Source organism: Halyomorpha halys, unplaced genomic scaffold, assembly GCF_000696795.3.
Source record: "Halyomorpha halys isolate HHAL.00 unplaced genomic scaffold, Hhal_1.1 Scaffold90.1, whole genome shotgun sequence".
Lineage (NCBI taxonomy): Eukaryota > Metazoa > Arthropoda > Insecta > Hemiptera > Pentatomidae > Halyomorpha > Halyomorpha halys.
In genome coordinates, this window is record NW_027109220.1 from 752,293 (window position 1) to 764,296 (window position 12,004).

Sequence of the window (12,004 nt, forward strand, 5' to 3'; positions counted from 1 at the left end):
AAAAAAAAAAAATTTAATTTCTTCTTCCTTATTTTATCTTAACAGTATTTTTACCCATTCTCTATTGGTGAAGTTATGATCATGGACAAGTTATGATAGTTTATAAACTATAAACACCTCACTTTTAATTAAAAATTATTATTTTTAAGTTCTGATGAGTATTATTATTATGATGTTAATGGCTAAGATTTGTTGCTTTGTTCGTCTATATGGTACTTCTATACTATATATTCATGTACTTCTACTAAATTTGAACAGAAGAAGTTATAATTTTAAAAATGCATAAAAGATAATATTGAGAATAAAATATCGACGCTCCTAAATTATCAAAATCTAAATATTGATTTTTAGTTTTCAACTTGTTTCTATTTTGCTCTGAGTGATGGTTGTTATCTCTTTTTTGTTTTTTGAGTCCTAATGAATGTCTGAAACTCAGGTCGAAACGTTGGCACAAATAAATAAGTTTTTGTTTATTTATGTATTATTTTTTCTGACCGCACCCCTGACCATCTTTTCCTAATTTTAACTAAAAGAATTGAATGATAATAGTTCAGTTGAGAGTTCTGAATTTATTGATTAATATATTTATTAATTTTATTGATTAATGAATTAGTAATAATAACTTAAATTAATATATTAAATGAAAATAAACAAATATCAGAACATCATATATTTATAATTTTAATTTTAGAAAAAAATAATCCATATTTTGGAATATTAATATTTCTATACTGAAAAACATAGTTAATAACCTATATTTATGTATATATTTTACATTCCATATCTCTTCTTTATTAAAGGAATCTGAATACTGTGGCTCTACCTACAGCTATGCCATACAACCATGACATGTTTTTCATAGTGCAAAAAAGTGTTGCATTGTCAATTTGCACTGTTCCTACAATTTACAATTGTTCGTGTCTCACGAAATGCATCTGTACAACATGTGCCTAATCTTTAAGTGAGCAAAGAGATAAACAGGAGACATGTATGTTCTAATCTGATTGAAATTTTTACTGCCCAAGAATAATGCCAGGGTTGATTTATTCCTTTATTTATTTTTCTTTTATTCCTTTATTTTTAAGTGTTGGTGTTTGTTAGTATATATTATTTCTTAGACTGAAATTAAGCAGTTGACGGTGAAACTCTTTTTTTATGTGAAAAAAATATATAATGCATACTTAAATTAAGTTTTTACTTTATTACCCAATCAAAAGGCTCCTGAACCAAACATACAACTAAACCAGTTATAGTAAAAGTTTATCTAATTTATTATTGTTGGATTATTTTTCTTTTATATTACTTACATCCACATCTCTGATCATCTCCTTTGTAGACACCGTAGTGTCTATCCTTCTGATTGCTCCTTGATGGATGTCAACATCAAGTTTTACAACTTGGAATCTTCTGAGGAGGAAGACCAACACAATAGGAAGTACAGTTGAAGATATAATGGCCACTGCTATTCCCATCACCCAATTTGGATACTCCTTTTCCACTGTCTCACCCTGCGAGGATAAATTGTACATGTATAAGTAATGAAAAATGACGTACATTAAAAATGATTAAGATATTATCATTAAATATATAAGTATATAATTAATATGATTTTTTTAACTTTCATATTTTAAACAAAATTAGCCAAGGAGATGTTGGTCAGGACCAGGTGGTAAAAATTTTACATACTTATATACTGAATAGATCTTCACTACTCTGGAAGATCTATTCAGTATAAGATGAATTTTTGGCCCACTTGGTAGGCCTTCTTCAAGGGAAAATAGATGCCCAAGATAAAAAAAAAGGGGAAACTGAAATTATTACTCCCTGACAATCATCTTCTAGATTGTAACTATGACCAACTATTTCATATATACAACAAAAATTTTAATTAGTCACTCATTGAATCATGCACTAAAAAAAAGAAAGTTAAATGTAATACAGTTCTTAATTTTATTTATCTTGAAATATAAAAGGAATAAGTGTAATTTTTTCCAGTTGTTTTGTAAAAACTATCAAAACTTTAGCCATTTTTAAAACAACCTGATCCACTATCCAGACATATAGCTCTGTGATATTACTAATTCTGTCTATCAATTTTGTTTTTTGTTCTCCAATTCCTTGAGGATTATAATTGGATATGTGGTAATGTAGAAAGTCTTTTCAGACTACTTCAAGCTATCTGCCAGCTTATTCTAATCTCTTTTCCTTAGCACTGTGAGCAAGATGGAGCTACATTGACTATGGAAGATACTGACAATGGGTGTGGTTGCAGGGATCAGTCACAGTGATATGGAAAAGCTTGTTTCGTTTTATTTTACAGTGCATGATCCATACCTAAACTAACATGTATTTCTCACAAATATCAATTAGGTCACTGTGTAACCAATGATCCCTTTATCATCATCACAGGTTTTAGGAAACCTATATATTTAAACTGTGCTAAATGTCTCTCTGAGGTTTTTTTTTTTACCCCAGAGGTAAGGGATTAATCTGTGTAAAATTATTTTCTTCCAGTAAAAAGTTTCAAATATACATTAAAAAAAGGTTTTTGGAAAATTTTTGGGCTTCCAATGATAATAGAATAAGGAGGCTCTATACATACTCTCCTTGATCACAGTCAATTAATTATTGTGAACTAGAACTTGCCAACTTTTGAGGATATTCTTCCATCTGGACAGTGAGGTGTAATTTGTTGGTTTATTATCATGTATTTACAAAACATACAAATATTTTTTTTCTATTATCATCACCCTAAATATTGTAAAGAATTTGGTAAATTATACATGCAAACTGAATAAGAAATGGCAAAGTTATCTTACTGTACCTTATCTTTATCCCATGCAGAATAAACTGATTTATTAATGATCCTGAAGATAATGGAAGAAACTAGAATGCAACTCATAATTGCTGGAGCAAGGAATCTCCATGTTATTTGCCAGTAGAGGCCAGGTCTATAACCTGTCATGTCTTCTATATCTTGAGTGAACCTATTAACAACAACCCAATAATAAGCTGTAACATTTCACTTCCTAACAAATTACCTTTCAAGTTATTTGTTTACCTGAAGTACCATTACTATAACTTACTTTTCATGTCCATAAATGAACATCACAGCTAACATTTCTAAGAGTGCTATCATTACAAGTCCGATTGTTCCAGCAAAGCTATCAAAAAGCTTTAGCCAGTATTCTCCTGCACCAGAAGCAAAGATGAGACCTACGATGAAACATATTGTGCAGACAAAACCTAGGGGTGAGAAAGAAATTCAAGGACATCACTGGTTGTTTATGTAATTAATTTTAAAATATATAAATTTTTCAGTCACACATTAGTTTATAAAAATATATGTGAAGGTATATTTTGAGATAAATTTGCTAACAAGTAATGAAGAAATATTCTTGAATAAAAAAATATATTATCATATTATATATAATATTTGATAATAATAAGTTCAAAAATAATCTCACAGACTATCCATTCCATCTAAATTAATGTTTATTGATTATTGACATTAAATTATATTACTCTATGATATAAGATCAATATTTCCTGCTTTTTAATGACTTAATTACTAATATATCATATTCATTTATAAATTTTTTAGCAAGTATTTTATTCATCCATAAGAGGGAGTCTATCTTACCTGTGAGATAAGGTTTTCTGATTCTTTTAAAGAAATCAATATCAAAAATGCAAGATAGCATTCCCTCCAAAATACCAATCTGAGATCCAATTCCTAGTGACAACAGCATCATAAAGAAGATGACAGCCCAGAAAGGGGCACCAGGCAATTCAACGATGGCCTGGGTGAAGACGATAAACGCTAAGCCAGTACCTTCTGCTGCCTAAGGTAGTAGAGATAGGTTATACTATGTTTACATGATAAACATGAGCACAATTAATATTTATTTAAATATAAGAATTACCTGATCAAGTTGTTTTTGAAGACTACATTCTAGTAGACTAAGGCCAGATGCATTGGCTGCTTTAATTTTGGCATCGTAAAGGTCTTGAGAAATCTCTAGAGTTGATAATAGGTTATTGTTCATCAATGTAACTTTGTTCCTAGAATTGTATTCAAAAGTAAAATTCACCATAATATCTTTAGACAAAAAACCAGAATAATATATTCATGTTGAGTGAGTTGATATTATTTCAAGTATTTAAGAGGCATTAGTTTGACACTTGTTACGCTTATAAGCGTTAAATCAAAGTATTTTTGTTTCATGCAGAATTTCAAATTGAATATTGTAACAAATAGATTTTTAAGACTGTATTTGATAACTTGGGTGTGAAATAATCATTAACATCAACATAGTCAATATTTGTACTTGAGGAAAATCCAAAACTTAAAAATTCAAAAAGCATTTTGATCTTCAATCTTCTAACTCAAAAATCAGGGTTTTGACTTAAAAAGAAAATATAATTCAAAATCATTTCAATTTTAAGTGAAAAGTAAATCCCATTATTAGAGGAGAGATTAAAAATAAATTAAATCTGTGATCAAACCAAACAAATTAAAAATAGAGATTGAAAAGTTGACAAGAAGAAAAGAATACCTTTTGGTTGAAAATAACATGGAAACTGAGAAATAAGCTATTCTATACAAATTAAAACAAGAAAAGAACCTTGTGGATAAAGAATCAATGAGAAAACTTCCTAGTATTATTTCCAGGAATGTAGGTGAGGACATTGATAATACACACTTGATAATATGGTCAATTGTTAACCAAAACGAGGAACTAGGGATCAAGAAAATCTTTATAAGTCATTCATCATCCTTAAAAACAGAAATCTTTCTTCTTTTTTTCTACTCATACTAGAACTCATTCTGACAAAGAAGTTCTCTGGAATTGTTCCCTCTACACTTCTTCAAATTATTTGAGGGATAAAGCAATTCTTGTTCTTTTTTTACCAATCTTAGAAGGGTTAGAAAGGTCAAGTTTAGTCAACCCATCAGACCGAATTTGAACAGGCTCTGCTGCAGACTCGAGGTCGCAATGGTGACACCTGAACTCCCTCGGCTATAAGCAACCATAATCAACGACACCATATTTTTTTTGTTAACCCCTTCCTGGTCAGTTATCTATAGGTTAACACACTATTTCCCCTGTGGGAGGATGAAGTTTTCATTTCATGAGACTGCCACAAAACAGAAGTAGATCCCCTCCAGGACGGATTCAAACCAATGCTGCTACAGTTAAAAGGTTGCTAAGGTGATGTTTAATTTAGCAACTCCATCGGTAACAGACAGCCCAAATCTTATCTGTAAATCTCAACATAAATTATCCTAAAATGGTTTCTATTCATGTTTAAATTACACAGTTTTTCTTCACATCATTTTTGATTCCCCCAAGACATTTTACAGCCCAAAAGGTCTCAAAGGTATCGACTGTGTATTTTCAGGTCTTGAAAGTAAACAATTTTGGTTATATACTTTTTTGGACACAGCACTAGTTTTAAAGAAGAATGATATGTTGGATTATTTTTTAACCTCAAGACCCCAATAACCTGAAGCTTCATTTCTCATATGTTGTTCATACCTCTCAAGTGCAGGACCACATATATTTCCTCATCCAGAGCCTTCTGGAGCCTTCTGTATGCTGACGACATTGTTCTTCTCATAGAGTCTAGGGTAAGGTTACAGCAAGGCCTAGTTGAATGGAAAGAGGAATTTAGTCAAAAAAGAATGATGATAAATAATGCTAAAAGCAAAGGGTTTGTCTTGTCCAGACATGAATATGAAGACTTATACATGGTGAGGCTCTTGGGGTGGCGGACCACATTATCTGAGAAACCATTATAAGCTGGTCTGGAAAATCAGATGAAATGGAATAAACAGGGAAGAGATAATATATTACCAGATTGGGAGTAGCATAGTTAGGCAGTGGAATGCATGGAAAGCAATGAAATTTCACATATACAAAGCAGTTTTCCTCTTAACGTTTGCATATGGAAGTGAAAGTTGGGTTATACTTGACAAACTTGTCAGGTTGATCACGGAAGCAGAAATGAAATACCAGCACTGAAAAGTCAGCAATAAGGGATCAGCTACAAGAGTCTAAACTAAAGAACTCCCTTGAAAAGTGACAACACGAGTGGTTCAACCATGTTTGTTAGTTGGCTATGGTAAGAAAGGCTATGGAAGTCTTGCTCAAATGAGGAGGATATTTTGGGACCAGGTGAATGGCCTCAATTTGAGACCCTCTCAATGCTAAAAATAGAACAAACTAAGAAGAAAATAAAGAACATGTATTGAATCTTAGCTGAACCTCAGTCACTGGAGCCAGAGTCTAGGCCAAAATAATACAGCATCTTCCCATATCAATATTTGATTTTTAAAAAAAAATAATATTAAGAAATGAATCAAGATACACTAGACTCTATGATTTAACAGTTATGGGGCCAGAAATGTATTACACCTTAGAGAGTGTTTAGACTAAGGGGGGCAATACACAAAAAAATTCTGCACTGTGCTACATCAGAACTATAATATAAGTACATTCCTAACATAATATATACTACATAAACGATTTTACACATAAAATACATTAATGACAACTCAAAAGAAGTCACATAAAACACAACAAGGAAATTTAAGGTTTGAAATAAGCATTAATTGTTTTGTCTTTCTTTTCAAAGCCTCACTCACTGATTTATCTTAAATAGTTTTGAGCCTAATCCTCACTCCTCAGCTGACCATAACAGGGTGTTAACTGTCAACATAGCCTCATCATTGCTTACAGTAAAACATGGTGATATCTCTTGAATATCTTCTTCTTTTTCCATTTTTTCATCCGTAGTAATATCTTCAATGATTTCCTCATCAGTTAGATCAGGTAAGTCAGCTTCCATAAACCAACTTTGTTAACTATTAACAGACATTTCTGTTTCCTTCAATCTATTGTAGAGAGTACTGCTCTTCCCTCCCCCCCCCCCCCAAGAGCAACAGTATATGTCTTACTGCTGGTGCCCTTCGTAAGAAGCCAATTATTTGACCCAAAGTTTTTCTAAGAGGTTATTAATGTCAGTTGTTTGACTTGATTCCAGGCACATGCAACACTGAGAACATCAAATTTTGTGTTGAATTCTTTCGAAATTTGTGATATCTCACAGTGTGATTGGCTCACAATATTCATTAGGCATTTTTTATAATGTACCACTGTAACTTTAATAATATTCTTATCCATTGGTTGGATTAGAATTGTATTATTTTTTTATTAGTATATCATTTTTATCATTCTAACTTGAGTTTTTACACTGAATATTAGTTCTTCAGGATGCCCTGTAAGTGCATTGACCAAAACAAAGAACCTTTTTGTGGTAAGCTTTTCTTTACTAAGCAGTTCTTAACTTTGGGCACGAATCATCAGTTTCCTGCATTGCCTACAACTAGCAACTTTACACTTTAGGTTTCTTAATACATTAGAATGAACCAGAATAACATTCTTTGGGTTTATTTTTCAGCGGGCACGTTTTCTATTAGGCATCGACCAACAAGTTCAGGAAATTCAAAATTTTTAGTCACCAGGATCACTAGCAATAGATTTTATGAAACATTCAAAACTTTTTCAGGGTTTCTCAAAACATCATAAATCATTGATTTGCCAGTACCAAACATTTTATTTAGGGTAGTTGGAGTTTCCCCATTATTAGATCTTTTTATAATTTGATAGATACAGATAAAGTTGTATGCATATGTTTTTTTTATATGAAACAGACAAAATGATTATCCTGAAGATAAGATACATACCATAAATCACATTTAACTTCAACAGACAAGTCATGTACTCAAAGAAAGGTTTCAAGATTTAATAGACAAGAATGACTCATTACCAAGTGGTTTCAACAGGTGTGGCTGGACTTGTATTTGTTGGAATGGTAAGTGTCAGATTAGAGTGAGTCTACTGTACATTATAAATTACAAGATTTTATTGTTTTAAATAAAATACAATACACTTTCTTTTTTTTTTACAAAATTAATGAATAATGATAGTACAATTCATGTTCATGATAAAATTATAAGAACCTAAACTATTTTGACGTGACAACGTCTTATAAATCATTTTGCGGGATGCAATGTTAGAAAAAGTGTCCCGTAACGGAAGTAGATTGTTTTGTTTACATTTAATACAAAACATTATTGGATAACTATAGTAACCATTTAAACATTTTACTTATATAAACTTTTATTTTTGACGTGACAACGTCTTATAAATCATTTTGCGGGATGCCATGTTAGAAAAAGTGTCCCGTAACGGAAGTAGATTGTGGGGGAGGTAATTAGTAGTGTAGTAGTGGGGGTAAGAGGATTATAGATGCTGAGAGTCATGCAGGCAAAAGTGTCCCGTAACGGAGAAGGTAGTGGTGGGGATGGGTAAGAGTGAGGTGGTGGGGGTAAGAGGATTATAGATGCTGAGAGTCATGCAGGCAAAAGTGTAGCGTAACGGAGAAGGTAGTGGTGGGGGAAGGAAGCCTGAGATGATCTTTAAATTATGCATGAAATTAAGAATATGGTGATAATAATAAAATTCATTGGAATTAATTAAACTACCATCGTCCGATTATGAATAGAATATTGGAAATAAAGTCTTAGAATTAAGTATAACTGTATAAATATTTTGTATAACCAAGCAAAAATAAATATCTGAATTCAATATGTGAACTGGTTTATTATTTCAAATATATAACATTGGATTGATTTTAATTTATATTTATGTAATATTAGCATAGAGTATACGTTGTCACGGAAATATGTCGCCCCGGCGCTTCGGCGCTTCGCGCCGAGGCCTACACGGGCACGGTTTTTTTTATTTACAATCTTCTTGCCTTCTTTTCTGCTTATGTCAAAATAATCACTTGAAAATCAAATGTTCTTGATAACCTAGATTTGATAGACAATACTCTGAATTGAAATCTTTGCTGTCCCCAACTTTATCATACATTTTTGATTCTACTAAGCACACTAAAGAAATGTTCTCTCTGGTCTGTGAAAATGGAAGGGGTGCGAAATAAATGGGCTTTCCACACATTTAGTAAATAAACTATTATTTTTTTAGAGGCTTTTGTGGAAACCCAGACTCTGGGGGTTTGGCTCTCTTGCTCCAACTGATGGTAAGCCAAAATCTTAGGAAACTACAATATTTAGTTTTTAATAAAATAGTGCCCAAGAGCAAAAGTTAATAATGAAGTTACTTACTTGTACATACATTTGTCAACGTTAGACATGGCCTTAAATCCAAGAATGGCAAACACAACTAGACTGGCATAGATGGCTGTGATGGCATTGGTGATAGATACTAGGATGACATCTCTAACACAATTATTCTTGGGTGGGTTATAGCTTCCAAAAGCAATGAGAGATCCAAAAGCTAAGCCAAAACTGTAGAAGACTTGTGTAGCAGCATCCAACCAAACATTGGGGTTGAGTAATTTCTCGACCTGTTGAAAACATTGTACTGAAAATATTGAGAACGATTTTCAGGTCTTTCTTTAAAAGTCTAAAATAATACAAAATAAATTTATGTGTAATATCATTAAGTCAAACCAGTTGGTATTTTACCATTGTGTTGCCTTGGTTACATACCTTAGGAGTGTACATGTGCATGAGGCCAGCTCCAGCACCCTTAAGTGTTATTCCTCTCACAAAGAATATGGTGAGAACAATGTAAGGGAATAATGAAGTGAAATACACTACCTGAAAAAAACTTAATTAGTATATGACCATTAAGTTGTTTACCATTGAGTTGTATCAAGATAATACAATTACCTTTCCAGAAGACTGTATTCCCTTCATCACAATGAAAAATACCACCAACCAAGATAAGAGGAGACATAAGACAATCCACCATTTGAGCCCTCCTAAATCATCAATGGATGGCGATACATCAAGTGTGTCCCTATACCAGAAATATGCGGTCTCAGAGCTCCTAATACATTCTGGTTCAGGCTCTGAGATAGTTCCATTGAATCGTTCAGGACAATAAGACCAAGGCAGTGGACTCTGAAATATAAATAATTTTTATTAATAACTACATATAACTTTAGGATGACCAATATCAATTGTATTTAATGTTAAAATTGGAGAACTATATACATTTTTTAGAGGGAACATGAATTTTTTACACAAACTACGAGTATTAACAAAAATCTGTATTCTAATTGCAAATATATATATGTATCATTACTGATCAATTAAAAGAAGAGGAATATACTTACCCGGAAAGAATTAAAAAAATAATAGAAGCACCATGTTATTATGACATTATAGTACAAAGTTACAAAAAAAGTAACTGTGCAAGAAGCCACTCCTGAAAAAAAAAAAAATGATTATAGCATACAAAAAAACAAAATTTGATTGAAATTGATTCATAGGCTGAGAAGTCTAGAGAAAAGTTAAAGAGTAGTTTTGAATGGAAAAGTTGTTAAGTTTAAAATAGTACCAGGTTTTTAACTAGAGTAAGAAAAAAAAAACAGCAAATGATAAGATGTTTAGTTAATTGTTTTTATAAAAAATCATTGTTTGTTATCCTATTATACAAGGTATTCAAGACTCAAGGACGTTTTACACTACACGAAATAAAAGTCAACCCCCGAGGCCGAATTCAAACCAGTGCCGCTACAGTAACAAAGCAGCCAATGTTGACGCTTAAACTCACTTTGGCCACAAATGGTCCCATATTATATTTCATTTCTTTCGATCTTCGCTGATTATTGGAAAGAGTATCGATACTTTGATGGTATCACAACGTTTTTAGTAGGATCTATTTGGTAGCCATTTGCAAGTATGCAACTGATCTCATGCATAGTGAGGCGATGGGCTCGACCCTCGGTAATGAACCTTAAGGTCATAGGTACCTTGCGTCAGTAGGTTAAAAGTCTGTAAACCTAATTAATTCAAAGACTTACTGCAACTATTACTATATGCCCAAGAAAGGTTTATATAATAGAGCAGCCTGTCGGTTGTCCGATTTTTCAAGAAAGCATTTACTTATCTAAGGTTAACAAGCCTAACCTAAAGCCCACTCAGCCAATATATTTAATAGTTTTTGTCTGTGTGCGCGCGAGAGAGAGTTTGTGCGAGAGCGTCTGCGTGCGTGTTTGTGTTGTTACTGCGATATCAGCGGAGAGAGGGGCATGTTAGCTGGTCGAGTTGCTTGTTTTCGCATTTAGAAGAGTTAATCCGCTAACCTTTTCATTTTTTTTTATCAGTTTATATGTGCAATTACGTAACTTACATACATATGTATTAAATATTAGCTTTAAGTATAATAATTAGAAAAACGATCCTGAGTCTATATGTTTACCTAGGCCTCCTAGCCAAGGATGGATTGTGTTCCATACACCAACTGCACCAAGGCGCATCTTCTGTCCAATTCCAAGTTCAATCAGGAAAAGTGGAATACCCTCTAGGATGAGCATTATCATAAAAGGTATGAGAAAAGCACCTAAAACAAATTTAAGTATATGTAACAATATAATGAGTAAGGGTATTTTTCATAAAAACTAAGAAAAATAATATTGGTTGAGGTCATGAGATTAGATCTTTTCTTATACATTATATATTTAGGAGTGATAAATTTTGTAATATAAGTAAATTTTATCATTTTTTTTAAGGCGTGAAAGAAATAAGCCAAGGAGAATGTGGTAGAGAGACAGACATTAGGGAAAGGTAGTTCAGGTGCATAGTTAAGACGATGAGAAAATATCCTTCGATATCCATGCAGAGATGAAATTATGAATTGAAAATTTGAGTTACTGTCGAAGGTAACAAATTAACGCTTTTCTGAAACTTATCCATTTTACTAGCAATAGTTTTAACATAGCTTAAATTGTTACACTGAGAATTTTAGAACAAATGACCACTAATGAGTTTGCTAGTAAAAACAGCAATAGATCTCGATGTGAGTTGGAAAAATATACAGCACGTATTCTTGAACGTAAGTAGAATTGTTTCCCATACAAATATTTATACCTGTATTGGTGAAGTAGGTACAATAAGGTA

General features: G+C 32.3%; 1 protein-coding gene across 2 annotated transcripts in view; it reads right to left on the minus strand.

Moving 5' to 3' along the window:
* The window catches only part of LOC106677184 (sodium-dependent neutral amino acid transporter B(0)AT3), an 80,500-nt gene that overhangs the window by 10,854 nt on the left and 57,642 nt on the right, over window positions 1-12,004 (minus strand). The window contains exons 1-10 of one of the 2 annotated variants that reach the window (XM_014414940.3): window positions 11,307-11,442; window positions 10,219-10,310; window positions 9,770-10,003; window positions 9,587-9,697; window positions 9,200-9,441; window positions 3,927-4,065; window positions 3,644-3,845; window positions 3,087-3,246; window positions 2,825-2,987; window positions 1,308-1,508 (exon numbers count right to left, since the gene is read on the minus strand). In XM_014414940.3, the coding sequence (XP_014270426.1) occupies window positions 1,308-1,508; window positions 2,825-2,987; window positions 3,087-3,246; window positions 3,644-3,845; window positions 3,927-4,065; window positions 9,200-9,441; window positions 9,587-9,697; window positions 9,770-10,003; window positions 10,219-10,310; window positions 11,307-11,427 (1,665 nt within the window). In that variant the 5' untranslated portion in view covers window positions 11,428-11,442. Of the gene's footprint in view, window positions 1-1,307; window positions 1,509-2,824; window positions 2,988-3,086; window positions 3,247-3,643; window positions 3,846-3,926; window positions 4,066-9,199; window positions 9,442-9,586; window positions 9,698-9,769; window positions 10,004-10,218; window positions 10,311-11,306; window positions 11,443-12,004 lie in introns of those variants that run through there. The other variant, XM_014414939.3, reaches the window with a different exon arrangement.